The 15,953-nt window shown below is 39.2% G+C and overlaps 1 protein-coding gene across 3 annotated transcripts in view; it reads right to left on the reverse strand.

The window, feature by feature from the left end:
- The window catches only part of ATP6V1H (ATPase H+ transporting V1 subunit H), a 138,412-nt gene extending 122,498 nt beyond the window's left edge, over positions 1-15,914 (reverse strand). For 2 of the 3 annotated variants that reach the window (XM_053661018.1, XM_053661016.1), the window contains exons 1-5: positions 15,682-15,914; positions 14,211-14,358; positions 4,936-5,038; positions 3,467-3,556; positions 1,153-1,266 (exon numbers count right to left, since the gene is read on the reverse strand). In XM_053661018.1, coding sequence (XP_053516993.1) covers positions 1,153-1,266; positions 3,467-3,556; positions 4,936-5,038; positions 14,211-14,323 — 420 coding nt within the window. In that variant the 5' untranslated portion in view covers positions 14,324-14,358; positions 15,682-15,914. The remainder of the gene's footprint in view (positions 1-1,152; positions 1,267-3,466; positions 3,557-4,935; positions 5,039-14,210; positions 14,359-15,681) is intronic. The other variant, XM_053661017.1, reaches the window with a different exon arrangement.
- Positions 15,915-15,953: the final 39 nt, after the last annotated feature.

Below are 15,953 nucleotides of genomic sequence, written 5' to 3' on the forward strand. Positions count from 1 at the left end.
AAATGCTTTATAATATATACATACATGAATACACTAGTACATAAATGAATATGGATATAAAAGGGGGAGAGAAAGAACATGCATACTCAAAAATTGTTTCACTGACAGTGTTTTTTTTATTTGAAAAACTTAGAGGCATCTACTGAAATGAGCGCCCTCAGGAGCTCTCCCCACCCCATAGCTCACTCCATGTTGGGAATAGAAAAGGCTTGGTCAAAGATTTGTGCTCTCACCCCTCCTCTCATACCTTCTCCACATACTCCTTAAAAGATCCATCAGCCCTGGCCAGGGGGCTCAGGTGGTACATAATCCTGTACACCAAAAAGTTGTGGGTTTGATTCCCAGTCAGGACACATACTTAGACTGAAGGTTGATCCCAGGTTGGGGCATGTACGGGAGGCAACCAATGGATCTTTCTTTTTTTCTTTCTCTTTCTCCCCGCCCCACACTTCCTCCCTCTCTGAAATCAATAAACATCCTCCTCAGGTGAGAATATATTTAAAAAAAAAGATTCTGCAGTGTTAAGGCTTCTAAAGATAGCTTTTCAGGCTAAGTTTAAAACAGGGCCCTGGCTGATATAGCTCAGATTGAGCACCGGCCTGTGAACCAAAGGGTCTCTGGTTCAATTCCCAGTCAGGGCACGTGCCTGGGTTGAGGGCCAGGTCCCCAAGGAGCAACAGGCAACTACATACTGATGTTTCTCTCCCTCTCGTTCTCCTTCCCTTCCCCCCTCTCTAAAAGTAAATAAATAAAATCTTTAAAATAAATGAATAAACAAAATGGTAGCATATCTAAGATATTAAAAAACAATTGCTTAATTAAAATAAAATTAAATATAATACCTGCTTTAAAGCAAAATTCTGTTAATTCTGTCATAGATATCCAGAGCTATTTGCACATGTGAATTACAAGGCTTTTATGCTAATGACTCACTCATCATTATACTCCACAAAACTTCAACTGTATCAGGGCAACCCTATCTCTTCTCTCTTCCCCACGTCCTCACATTATTAAACACCAATAAAGAAAACACTGCTTTGAAAAGCTAACACCACAGCAGTTACTACCCTACGAACTGGGAGGTCACCATGTTATAAATGGCCCAGGTAAGTCTGTGCCCTAAATCAAACATTTGATCAATTCGAAACTTACCATGTGAACAGTAAAGAGATCCTGGCGATTTAACATTGGCAGAAAATAGGACCAGGCAGTGTTCTTGCTCCGTTTAGCATAGTCAAAGAAAATGCTAACACGCTGATGATTTTCCTAAAAAAGAAAAGGAATGATATCACTAATCCAATTTTCCTAAAGAATGTAACAACTGTGCACTGCTTCTCAATCCTCGTTTATGCCCCATCAATCCATGTGTTCTCTTTTTCCAGTGTGTATGAGAATTTCCTCTCTGTTGTTACGGGGCAGGAGGACGGGATGGGTGTGGGGATATTTTAAAAATAAAATAACCTTTAATTACTATGATTAGTTTAATTCAAGTGAGCCAAGATAACAGATCCCAGCCCTGCAAGGTGTAGCAGTTTAAGTTAATTTCTTCTCAGCCCGAACGTCTGACCTGCCCTTCTCCACGTTGTTCTCAACACCTCTAACCTACTTCCACACAAACAAAATAGGAAAAGGGCAGAAAGATCACAAAGCTCTAGATGGAAGGATCAGCAGGAAGAACCTCAAGCTGTGTACAAGTAGGCAAGGGAAACAGGAAATTAGAGAAATCTCTAATGTTCCAAATTATTCTTAGTATATTATGACAGAAAAATCAGGGCAGATAAGGACAGTCAAAAACAGTGTATCACACTAGCAGGTGGATTCAGAAAATGAGAACAATTACTTCTTAATTCAAATGATGGAAACTTTACCTCTCACCTAAATTTTCTCTGCATGTTACTAGTTGAAAACTACTTTCTGGTTGCAGGTGTGATCAGGGAACAAGCCTGGTAAGGACTTGTGCAGGAGGCAACCCATCAATGTTTCTCTCTCTCCCCATCCTCTCACTCTAAAATCAATACAAACTATCCTCAGGTGAGGAACAAATGAATAAATGAGTAAATACATACCCCAAACACAATACGCTGACTACATACCCTCAGTTTAAAAACTCCACAAAACACACACTGAACTCTAGATAAAAGGCTTCACATTTAGGTAAGTCAAAAAACTTCTTTGTATTATAGAGTAGAATAAATGAGTTAATAGATGAAGAATAAGAGGATCTCACAATCTCACTGTGTCAGAAGAGATTACAAGTATGGAAAGGCTAGAATAAAGTCTGTAGTATTGAGCTGAAATGAAATTGGGGGGAGTGTAAACTCATGGTTTTTAATTTACAGATATATGTTTATGTATAAAAATTGAGGATACTTGTGTATGTGCATTTTGTGTGTGTTATGTGTATATGACATAAATAAAACTAAGGTCTGCACTCCAACTCAGAGCCTCCTGTTCTAGGTGTAGTTCTAGGTGAGCCAGGACAGCCAAGGAGAATGGCAACATTCTCCATTTTTTCTTAACTTTACTTTTTTAAAGGAAAAAGTGCTAGGAGGGGCAAGGTCATTCTCAGATAGGCCTGCATCATCTGCTGGATATCAATCCTTACTCACATTATAAAATCACTACATTCCTGTGATGACATGATGGCCCCTAGGTAGCCAGCCCTATTTTTCCTAACCTTTGTATCATCAATCATAGTACAGTGCTCGGCACATAGTAGGCCATCAATAAACATTTTTCCTTGTAAACTGACAGAATGACCCCAAATCAACCAGACTGACACTCTTCTTCAATCTCCTAAGACATGTAGATAGGCACTGGATTTAGCAGCCAGACAGCCTATTTCATAAAGACCTACTCTATTTACCAACAATTTAAACCTAGATTATATACACTCTGCCCTAAAATAAAAAAAACTGTAAATAAAGAAGGCCCCTCTGTGTTCAGGGACACTAGGCAGTAAGTAGAAACTCTACACAACTAGAAAAGTCTCAGACAATTAGCAAAACATTCTCCAAAGAAACACTGCTTTTGATAGCAAGCATCTTGCCTACATTCAACACTGAAGACCCCATGCCTCACACTGGCCTGGATTATAGGAACAAAGAAATCTGCTGAATGACTGAAAAGTGAAGGAGCCATATCATCTATTAAGTACACAGAGCATCTGGAAAGCTTCAAACAAGTCCCCAAACACTGCTGGTGTTAACAAAGAACTCTGAGTGTGTTGTGAGAAAGAAAAATACCTTTGGATTACTTGCTACACTGAAAAACAACAAAAGCAGCCAGTATGTGGGCATTCCCATCTTTACCACTATTAGCAAATTACACCTCATGTAATGAAGAAAAATATATTAATACACCCTGGAAGAGAACCAGTGCTATAAGTGAAACCTTACAAAAATGTTACTGGACAGTACACAAAAAGATAAAGTCATCAAATGTATTAAGCAAAAAATATACCTACCTGCAACATATCATCAACCATAGTTAGTATGTACTGAACTGTCTGTTCTTTGGAGATATGAGTCATCAGATTTATAAATGTTTTGGCACACTAGAAAAAAATGAAATCAATGTTAATTATTGTTTTCAACTACAAACACAATATATTAATGGAATTTCAGTTTAACACGGGCATTGGCAAAAGTAGGTTTACAGTTGTTCATTTGGTCAATAATAATAAATAATAATATAAGAATAAATTGTGCTTCATGTACTCACAACTGTAAAGCTAGTTCTGCCCACCCTTGTATTTTGCTTGCCTAAATTAGGATACAATTGCTGTTCACTAAGAGATTTCATTACAAAAAGATGTGTAGCTATTATGAATACTGTGATGAAGTATGTGAGGACCCCACTATGTCTTGCATCAGATTTTTGCTCATTTCTAGTGATAAATTTCAAAATGTTTACTATTTTTAAGCAAACAGGGCTAGCAACTATTAACTTTTAATTACCCGTGATAACATAAAGGTTAAATTATGTAGACAATCAAATATTATTATTGGTCTAATTTGTGGGAAACAGGTACTTACTAGAAAGCAGAACAGAAGCAGAACAACAAGGGCACTGGGAATTGGAATCAGAATAAAACAGGAACAGAACCACAGAAATGAAGATCACATGGAGGGTTAGCAACAGGGGATTGGGAGGAGGTGCAGAGAGTAAGTAGCATAGGTGGTAGACAGAAAATAGACAGGGGGGTGGACAAGAATAGTATGAGAAATGTAAAAGCTAAAGAACTTATATGTACAACCCATGGACATGAACTAACGGGTAGCATGTGGGTGGGAGAGGGTGTGCAGGGGGGAGGGGAATGAAGGGGGGAAATGGAACAACTATAATAGCATAATCAATAAATTTATTTTAAAAAAGAAAGTTTTGACCTATCTCCATTCTTCAAGTTATCAACTATGTTACAGTCTCTCTGGAATTCAACAAAAACTGGCGCCAACAATACATTTTCTTCCCAAATTTCCCAGGACACAGAATGACAAATGGCTGTGAGAATCAGACTAAGTTGTATTATGAGCTCCTTTAGCCAACAGGGTCCCATATAAGAAAATCTGATGGATAGCGAAACTGCTTATTATTCTAGTAAGAATACAAATTAAAAATTTTTTCCACAAAAAAAAGTTCAACACCTTTAAAAGTGTTGATACATATTTTGAAACAGTCATTTCCCTTCTAAGACTCTCTTCTAAGATTTTCAGAAATGCAGAAAAGGATAAAAGAATAAACATAACATAACTTTTTTCCCCAAAATTAGCAAAAAAAAACTGGAAAACACTCAAAACCTCTTTCAATAAAAAAGGATTTGTAGTTAAATTTCAATGCACACCCACAACAGAATATCATACAGTAATTAGAAAACATTTCTAGAGTGTTTAATGATATGGGAAGTGTTCATAATACAGTATTTTCATCAAGCACCTGACTGCCTTCAGTTTGAAGCATCTCTTGCTTCTCCTCAGGACTTCTTTTCATTTCAAACCTTTGAATGAATTCACAATCTTCAGCAGAAATCATCTGTCCCCTAGAAATTAAGAATAAGTTGTTTTTGTTCAGTAAGAGTTGAATAACCCCTGTAAGCAAGTGATGCAGAAATTTCAGTCTTTCTCCTCTCTCCTTAGTAAACCATGAGGCTTGATTCATGGGCCCTGACATCAAACAGACCTGAGTTCAATGCCCAGCTCCACCACTTACACATCATGTGACCTCTCTGGACTTGAGCTAATTCATCTGCAAAATAGCAACAATACACACATTGTTTTTAAGGGGTTAAACTGAGGATGAAATTACACAATTCAGATGAAGTGGTCAACACAGTGCCTGGCCCATAGTATGCATGCAATAACATGGCACCTCTTAGCACTACCCAAAGCCCCACCTTTATTCCCCTCCCAAGCTAAGCAATTCACTTGGCCTTCTAATTTGTCAAGACTAAAGACACTTTACATGAACTCCTACGATTATTTTCTCCAGGATACTCTTTTCCTACAGACTCTGAGTCAATCAGACTCAGAATTTGAGTCAATCTGGGGAAGCATTCCAATCCAGTTGTGAAATTTTGGCAGTTCACTACCTCTCTGATCACTATTTTCCACACCAGTGAAAAGGATATTACAATACTACCTGCCCTACTCCATGAGAACACACAAGGAAAAACACTTGGTGTGTATAAGCATGGAATAAAAACACATTTAGTATTTAAAAACTTTCTGTAGTATGCTTTGTCATTCAAACAGAATCAATGTATTGTTTTTACTCAGTGGTTTAAAAAGCTGCCCCCAGAGTAAGTTGAGGGACTAGTGTTGAATGAAACCCAACCAGGGAAACACTGAATTTGAAGCAGGCTTCCCAAAATGCATAATTATAGAAGTGTGGTCCTTTTTCAGAGCTGTCTCGGGTTAGGTTCCTAGTGGCAGCAGGCCGCGAGATGAGGATTAGTGTGCAGGTTGTCTGTGAAGAGAGTGCTCCCAGGAGGGCCAGGGATGCAGTGTGGGACATGCTGCACTGAAACAAGAGCAGTCAGAGTTCAGGCAAAATCCTAAAGGAAAGCTTCCCTAAGTGCACCGGAGAATTTGAGAAGGTGAGCTGTCCCCTTCCCAAAAGAAGAAAGCTGAATTTTCACACTTCCTGCCACTCCTACACACAACCACACCCCTCCTCCAAAGATGATCTTGACTTTCTGTATTCAAAGTCTCAGTATTTTACTTTTTATCCCTTCTGGGTTTTGTAAACACTATTACTAGACAGTGAATTATTTTCTATATTTTTTAATTTGCCTCTGGACTTCATTAATTCCATTTTTAAGCACTATAACTTTGTTTTCATATATGTTCCTTTATTTAACATGACTTTTTAAAAAACTATTCTCATGCATTGATTTTTCCAACAATCCCTTCTCTACCAACCCAAAGGAGTATTTTCAGTCCTTGTCTTTCTAGAGCCCAGAGGCCAGAGATGATGTGGCCACACCTGACACTCTCTTGCTTAACTTCTGGATTCTTCTCATCTTCCTCAGGCCACTTCTCCTCAGTTCTCTTCACCTACTTCTCACCTCCTCCCTGTGTTCAGGCTCTGTGGGAAACTCTCCTCATTTTTCACTCCATGGATTCTCAAATGCTCCCCTCTACTCTCTGCACTGCTACCTCACAGTCTGAGCTCCAGGTCAACCTCCTGCAGTCCTCCTCCACGTGTGTGTATTGAACCTCTCCTCCCACAGGTTAACACAGGCATTCCAGATCCCACAGGGGCAGAAATAAGGTCACTAACATACACATATCTTTATACCCACTCCAACCGCAGCCTAATGGGAAAATGGAAGCAAAAAAAGATACACTTTGTCCTGTTGCCACTGTGGCTAAGAATGTCATATACCACTAGAGACAAAATGCATTCAGCACCCTGGAACAAAGATAACAGGGTCATCCTGTCTGGTTCTGGCCTCAAAATAAACGAAGTGTCCCCAAAAAACTGAACTCCCTAGCTTAAATGATTTTACCCCCAAGTTTTGCTGTACTAATCTATTAAAGCACATCAAAACCTTTGTAAATAGGGTAAGTATGTGAAAGAGATGCAGTTTTTCTACCATTAAGTAAGTATGTATTATACTTGGTACTCTTACAATTTTTCTTTTTTCTTTCCCATTTAAGTAATTGTTCGTATTTGGCAAGACATTCCTTCTGAAGTCAGAGCTCATTGCATTTGTTGCAAGAAACCTTTTTTATTTTGTTTCAAATCTTTTCTCTTGAATGTAGCAGGTTAGGGGCTCTGCTCCCTTCTCTAGCAACCACCAGTCCTAACAATTCTTCTACCTAATGTCATTTTTCTCAACTTCCCTGCCTCTAGAGTAGTCCTCCAAAGCATTTCCCTGCTTCTAATCCAACCTTCCTCCACACCTCTCTTACCTTATACCAGACAACTTTCTCAAGCACACATATGACCATATCACACCTTTCATATCAGTCAGACTGTGAATTTGAAATGGCACCTCTACCTAGCACTCAGGCAGAGGCATTCAATAAAAACTGTTTTAATCACTTGACTAAGTAAAACCCATATAAGCAGGTACATGTTATTTATCCTATCTGAAAAGCTTTCTCCTCATCTTTAAAATAAAGAAAGAAAAAACTTATGACACAGTATTACAATAAAAATTATGTGAAACAGTATGTTACTTACCAAGAATGTTACTTCCTCTTCCAAACACTAATCTCCACCACTTTACAACAAATACTCTGCTCATTCATGATTTAATCAGCCAATATTAATTGAGAGCCTACTTTGTGCCCAACACATTTAAGAACAGGCAACTTAGTTATGAATCAGGCATCCCTCTTTTGAGCTTGCATGCCAGTGGGGAAAACAGAAAATAGACAAAGACAGAAATAAATACTTTTAAAAATACACACTCACATACACACCACCATAATGCCAGGATTGTAAATGCTATGAAAAAAAAAATCTAAGGCCAGGTAAGGAGTTAGATAGTGATATATTTTAGCTGAATTTCAGAGAAAGCCTTACTGAAGTCATCTGCACAGAAACCTGAATGAAGTGACTTAACAAGCCAAGTGATCTGAGGGGAGACAGAAATGGAAGTCCAAAGACCTTGGGGCAGCAATAAGCTTCCTATGTGAAAAACAGCAAGAACATCAGAGTAGCTAGAGGACTGTGAGCTATGTAGCATAATCTCTTTGATTAATATTTTTTAAAATGACTGCCATCGCACAGCTATGTACAGAATTGCTGCTATGGGGAAATGTAAGAGACCAGTTTGTCTTGGCCCGGCAAATGTGACTCAGCTCTGTATGGAAAACCTACAGATGCAACGTGGTGGGCAGGAGCCAGAGCTTCAAACTGAGTTTTCCCATGGGAATCAGGCCTAGAAAATGCATACAGATTGTTATGGCTTGCTCTTGCTAAAACTCCATCACCCTGGTCTAAAACAACAAATGTGTACTGTCTATCTTCAAGGTAATATCCGAAACCTATATGAGTTCTCCCAAGGACAGAGCTAATGAGCTCATTGTCATTCCCCTTTGCATGTTACTTTTATTTCCTTGATTGTACCTAGAATGTAGACAATAATATTCTATGTGATAGATAATAAATCTTTCTATGATGTAAGACCCCAAGAAAACAATAAAAGCCTATATAGGCAAGGGTTGGGGTGCTCCCCTCTTGAGGGAGTGGCTGAGGCACCATAGGCACTCTCCCCTTGAGAGTGTAGTCGCACTGCTGCCTTTTTCCACACAGGATTGTTGTCGCCTGTGCAATGATTCTCGTCCAACCACGACAGGCAGACTCCGCTGGACAGAGTCTGCAACAGGGGAACAGTTAAAGCAGAGCTGCCAGATGAAAGTCTCTAACTCTAACAAGAGAGCACGTAAAATGAGATGACAGCCTGCACTAGGGCAGTAGCCATGGTGGAACTGGAAAAAAGTGGTCAGATCTAGGACCTGTATCAGACATAGGACTAAATGAATTTGTTAATATATGGGATATAGATTGTGAGGGAAAGATAAGAGTCAAGATGACTCTTAAGTTTTTCATCTATGAAAACGGTGAATGAAAGCACCGCAAACTGGCCTGCAGCAGCCTGCAGGGAGCCACACCACACTACCTAAAGCTCTCCCTCCAGCACTGCATGTTCTTCCAAGTCTCAGCATCCTGCGTGGAGTTTCCTTCACAGCAGCCCACAGAATTTCTGCTTAGACAACTCCTACAATTATCTTTGTGTGTCCTGCAAAGATATCACCAATGCCTCCAGGTAATTATGTGCTCACTCCTTCTATTGTCTGAGAAAACTTTAAATATACCTCCATTTTAATGCTTTCCATAAGTATTAATTTTTTAGTTAAAAGTTTGTTTCCTTCTTGGCTGATAGAACTCAATGGACTGGGCGCAGGCTTGCGAACCAAAGGACTGCTCATTAGACTCCCAGTCAGGGCACATGACTGGGTTGCAGGTCAGGTCTCCAGTGGGGGACATGTAAGAGGCAACCACACATTGCTATTTCTTTCTCTCCTTCTCTTTCTCCTTCCCTTCCCCTCTCTCTAAAAATAAATAAATAAAATTTTTTAAAAAGTTTTTTTCTTTATCAAACTTTAAACTCAAGAAAGAGCCCTGGCTGGTGTAGCTCGGTGGATTGAGCACAGGCCTGCGAACCAGACAATCACGGTTCAATTCCCAGGGCACATGCCTAGGTTGCAGGCCAGTTCCCGGCAGGCCAGTTCCCGGCAGGCCGGTTCCCAGCAGGGGACGCACAAAAGGCAACCATACATTGATGTTTCTCTCCCTCTCTCCTTCCCTTCCCCTCTAAAGATAAATAAATAAAATCTTTAAAAAATAAATAAACTCAAGAGAAAGTACAATATTTTATGATTCTCATATCCTCAGGATATAGTTTTACTAAATTCCAGTTTGACTGAAATACAGCCACACCCATTCACTTATGCACTGTCTATGTGGATTATAAAGAAAAGGTTCAATTAAATATAAATAAATTTTTAAAACACTGCATTTTCATAAGAATATAATTTGTGAGGAATAAAACATTCTTAGCCTTTGACATTGAGGAACTCTTCCACAGGTTTTATCAGAATATAAGGGGATATAAAATTCACTGATAATTCATGTGTCCTGTCCAGCCTCTAAAAATCTGTAAGCTCTTTTAAGGGAAACACATTTCACGCCCACAACCAACAGCTTAACAGCAGGCACAGAGTTAACATTTGTGCAAAGACACAACAAAACAAAGAGGTTTTATAAAAGAAATTCATGAGATGGACAACTGAATAAAGGGCAGAAATAGGAAAAAGAGAGAATACAACTTATATAGTAAGGAGGTCTTGAAACGGGAGGAACAGAAGAGAAAGCAATTAAAAATCTCCATCTAAAAAAAAATGTTCCAACTTCTTCTACTTCTTCCAGTCAGCCAGTGCTTTATGATCAGTAACAATATTGTTCTATTTAGGTTATAAACAGAATCAGGTTTTATAAACACGAAACTCTTTGTACTCTAGTCTGAATACACTCTGCACTAACATTAGGACAAAGAGCTCACAATCCTAATTTCACACATACAGATGAACAAAGAAAACATCAGAAAGTCCCTCCTCCTGCTTCCCTGGAGTTGGTGGGTTCACAATAATTCATTCCCTTTGGGGAATCCAGAAGTAATCCCAGATTATTTTCACCTTCACACATCAAATCAATCAATAAGACATTCTCACATCTATTCAATTCTATCCATTCCAACAACCTGAATACTGCTATTGCCTCTCCCTAGTTCTAGGCTTGTTATCCATCTATCCTCTACACTGTCAGTACAACAATCCAACCAAAAGACAAATCTGATCATCTAACTCCCACTTTACAAACTTCAGTTGTTTCTATTACCTACAACAGTAATTTTAAAACTGTGCTTCTTGGGCCCAGAAACACATCCCTACATACATGGTCAGCTGATTTTCAACAAGGGTGCCAAGAACACACAATGGGTTAAAGATAGTATCTTCAATATACCATTGTAGGCAAATTGGACAGCCACATGCAAAAGAATAAAATTGGACCCTAATCTTATCCCATACACAGAAATCAACTCAAAACAGATTAAAGAAAAATGTAAAACCTGAAATAGTAAAACTCCTAGGAGAAAACACAGGGAAAAAGCTTCTTGCCATTGGCATTGGCAATGATTTCTTGGGTATGATACCAAAAGTAGAGACAACAAAGCAAAAATAAAAACATGGAAGTACATCAAACGAAAAAGCTCCTGCACAGCGAAAGAAGAAATGAACACAATAAAATGACATTATTTGGAATGGGAGAAAATATTTGCAAACCATGTATCTGATAAGAGGTAATATTAAAACTATATAAAAAACTCATATAACTTAATAACAACAACAAAACAAGCTGTTGAATGGGTACATGAAAATATATTCAATCATCAGGAAAATGCAAGTCAAAACCACAATGAGCTACCACCTTATACCTGTTAGGATGGCTATTATCAAAAAAAGAAAAGATATCAAGTGTTTTTCAAAGCTGTACAGAAAAGGGAACAGTTGCTGCCCTGGCTGGTGTAGCTCAGTGGACTGAGCTCAGGCCTGCGAACCACACGATCGCGGTTCAATTCCGAGCTGGGGCACAAGCCTGAGTTGCAGGCCAGTTCCCAGCAGGGACTCATGAGAAGCAACCACACACTGATATTTCTCTACTTCTCTCCTTCCCTTCCCCTCTAAAGATAAATAAATAAATAAGATATTTTTAAAAAGGGGGAAACCATTGTGCACTGCTGGTGAGAATATAAATTGATGCAGTCACAATGGAAAACAGTATGGAGGCTACTAAAAAATTAAAAATAAAATTATCATGTGATCCAGCAATCCTACTTCTGGGTATATATCCAAAGGAACTGAAATCTGGACCTCAAAGAGATATTTGCGTTCCATGTACTTGACAGCCTTCCTCACCATAGTCAAGGTATGAAAACCACCTAAGTAAGTGTCCATGGGTGGACAAAAGGGTAAGGAGTATGTGGTATTTACATACAGTGAAATATTACCCAGTCTTTTAAAAAATATTTTTTTATTTATTTTTAGAGAGGGGGAAGGGAAGGAGAAAGTGGGAGAGAAACATCTGCTGGACAGTGGTTGCCTCTTATGTGTCCCCTACTGGGGACCTGGCCTGCAACCCAGGCATGTACCCCGACTGGGAATTGAACCAGCGACCCCTTGCTTCACAGGCCAGTGCTCAATCCACTGAGCTACAACAGCCAGGGCTTATCCAGTCTTTAAAAAAAAAAAAAAAGAATGAAATCCTGTCATTTCCTACAACATGAATGTACCTGGGAGACATTATGCTAAGTAAAATAAGCCAGACACAAAAGAACAAACACTACACGATCCTATTTATAAGAATAGTCTAAAATAGTAGACTGGTGGTTGCTGGGGGCTGGCAGGAGGGAGAAATAAAGAGGTATTAATCAAGGATACAAAGTTTCACTTGTATAAGTCCTACAGAGCTAATGTATGTCACAGTGCCTATAGTTAATAATATTGTATTGTATGCTTAAACATTTGCTAACAGGACAGATCTTATGTTAAGTGTTCTTATCACAAAGTAAAGTAAAATAAAATAAAGAAGGTGGGAGGAAACTTTTGCAGACGATGAATATGCCTAAGGTATAGATTGTGGTAATGGTTTTATGAGTGTACACTTATCTCCAAACTCATCAAGTCATTTTATCTTAAACGTGTACAGGTTTGTATATATCAATCACAACTCAATAAAGTGATTTCAAAACAACCCTGCTCCTTGGAACCCTAATGAGGATGGTGAATGATCTCAAAAGGAGGCTCTGAGATGTACAGTCCCACCTCCATTCAACAATCATTTTCATCTGTTTTACAGGCAGAGCTTCTTTATTGGACTTCATGTCAACCATGGGATTCACAGCTTAGTAATCACCTTGCAAAGCACTTACTGACAGAATCAAGTCCAAACTCCTTCCAGTGGCACATAGGACCTTCATAATCGGCTTCTGGCTGCCTCTCCAGCCTCATTCCATTGCCTGCCTCCAAAACATGTATTATTCCCCATTCAGAATGCTGTTTTTAATTCCCTACCTTTGAACATCCCCTTCAGGAAAACTTCCTATAGGTAGGATCAGCTCTTCTTTTTTGGGGGCACTCATCATTCCCTGTGTACTTTTCTACAATCGGAGTCAACATGCTGAATTAAAATGAACTCTTTATACATCTGACTTCCCTACTAAATTATGAGTTTACCTTTTTGTAGCCAAAAAGCCTGGGGAAATGTTTCAGATTTGGTAGGCAGTCAATAAACATTAGATAAGTGACATTAACAGAAATAAATAATTCATATCGTGTATATCCTTCTTACACCAAAGCAAACTATTAAGTATAAAACTAAAGATTCTTCAACTTTTTTCAAAATTTATATGCAAATCTGAATTTTATTAATAACTCACCTTTATATCAAAATAGATATGAAATAAAGTCAATAGGATAAAATACAGTTAAGAATAAATGAACACATTACAGATAAATACAGAACACCAGCATGCTAAATCATAATATACACAAGAAGGAAGGGAAAAAAACTGAAATTTATCAGGAGGATATTCTACATGCTAATGCTTGTGTTCAACTTTAAATATGTTATTTTGCCAGGGAGGAAATCCTGTCATATATGTATCCCCATTTCACATTTACTTTAATCAGCCTCAGAGAAAAGATTTGCCTAAGATCACCAAACTAGTAGACAGAACCACAATGCCAATTCAAGTCTTGAACTCAAATGTCTATGCCTTTTTTTTAGTTGTTTGAGCTATTCTGCAACACCACCCATCCCCACACTGATCACAAAGGCATACTGAGCTGGCGGCAGGCCCTGTACATTATCTTCTTCCTCCCTCCATAGTCTATTAACGCTTATCCCATGGTTTCCCACTCACTAGAAATGCACAACTATGAGCAGCTCTGCCTCCTCACCAGAGACACAAGCTGTTTCCACCACACTATCGCCCTATGACAGCTAATTATTCTAAGGAAGTTTTCTTCCACTTTTAGTAGTATTTTTCCAATATTTCTCTCATAGAAGCATGACCATGAGAAAGTCTGATCCAAAAGCACATGATTATCCATGATTCACAGCAAATCAGTACTTACTGCAGATAGGACTGCCAGTTCACTTTGTTTGCACGGACTTCTGCAGCCTTGGCAGCAATAATATTGGTTGGAACAGCAGCATCTACGGCACCCCGGATATCCATTTTGGTCATCTAAATTTTAAAATCTTGACTATTTTCCAACACACCTTCAATTTTGATGTAAGGTAAAACCAGAATACCAGGTGTTATTATTTTTTAATAACCACTACAATTATAAAGAATAATATAGTCATAGTCATTATCACCTTAATCTCTCCAGGCATTCCACATAAATATTAAATATCCTAAATATCAGTATCATTATATTGCAAATCTTGCCCAATTACACAGTGATCCATAAAAGTGTTTTCAACAGGTCTTTCCTAGAAAAGGTTTGTCTTAATCTCTGGCACAATACTGCAGTAAGATTTTTAAAGTAACCATTTAAGAAACTGACATCAGAAATTATGCTTAAATGAAAAGGCATATAAAAATAGGAAAATAATTAAAATATTTTAAGTATATACAATTGAGATCAACGTTCCTCTTCCGACAGAAAAAAACCTGTATAGTACCAATGGGAGCAACTATTTTATTACATTTACTAAGCGTCATTTTGAAGTGACTTTTGAAAAGCCTGTAATTCTTTCTAAAATTACTCATTTGAATTAATATAACAAAAGTGGGAATGTAATTTCATAGAAGACAGTTTTTCAACCAAAGTTCACAGTATTTTCAAAATCAATTTTAGAGAATTTTTGGAGCAAATACCAATTACCATTTAGGAACAACCAACGATGGAAGTATAGTTTGACAACAAGAACCTACAATTATGAGCTTTTAAGTAATTCTCACACCTAAATGAACAGATAAAAGTTTAAGCTTGATTTTATCATGACAGTAAACATAGAGAGGTTCCTTTTCATAAAATATAAGCTCATGGTTACAAAGCCACAAAAAAGGTAAAATTCTATTCCAGGATCCCAAAGACCTCAGTCAGTTTGGAACTTAATCTCTACATCTGAGGACTGCTGTCTAAACAAGCAAAACTGAGGAGGACTGGCAGGGCCCACGCAGAAGCTGGCTTATTCCGGCTCGAGCTGCCACCCTGGAACCAAGAAGACTCAGCCCCAATGGATCCTCCGGGGGAAGCTGGAGGTGTCTCAGGGCAGTTATCGAAGCCTCTGAACAACTCCAAGCTCCAGCAGGCCAGGGCCGTGGCCCAGTCCTGGGGAAAGCATACCTTTCACCCGTCCTCCTCCATTCCCAGCCTGCCCCTCACGTTCTCTGCCCCTGCGGGGAAGGCCTGCAGTTTCATAAACCCAGGAAAGGCCTGAAAGGAAAGACATTGGAACCCCGAACCGGGGAAGGGCTGGTGGGGCTAGAGCAGCGGGAAACCGGCACAGGTCAGGGAGGCCAGATAAACCGCAGGGGTGGCCTCACTGGGGCAGGTGCCTCGGACGAAACAACCTGAGGGAGTGCAGCCTTACTTCAGGAACCCTGGAGACCCCGACGCACCCAAAGCGGCAGAAAGGATGCGGTGGTCCTGGACGTCAGCGCCAAGGCAGAAAGTCTTCCGCAGGGTCTAGAAGTCTGAGCGCCGGCAAGAGACTCGGACGTCGAAAAGGGAAGCAATCCCACCACCTAATAGTCGTTGAGACTGGCACAGGCAGACGAAAGCCGGACGAGCCGCAGTTGAATGATTGAGGCGCTGGTCACGTGATCAGAGACGAGCGATTACCCGGAAGGCGGAAGCCGGAAG

Source organism: Artibeus jamaicensis, unplaced genomic scaffold, assembly GCF_021234435.1.
Source record: "Artibeus jamaicensis isolate MK-2021 breed Jamaican fruit bat unplaced genomic scaffold, CSHL_Jam_final scaffold_916, whole genome shotgun sequence".
Lineage (NCBI taxonomy): Eukaryota > Metazoa > Chordata > Mammalia > Chiroptera > Phyllostomidae > Artibeus > Artibeus jamaicensis.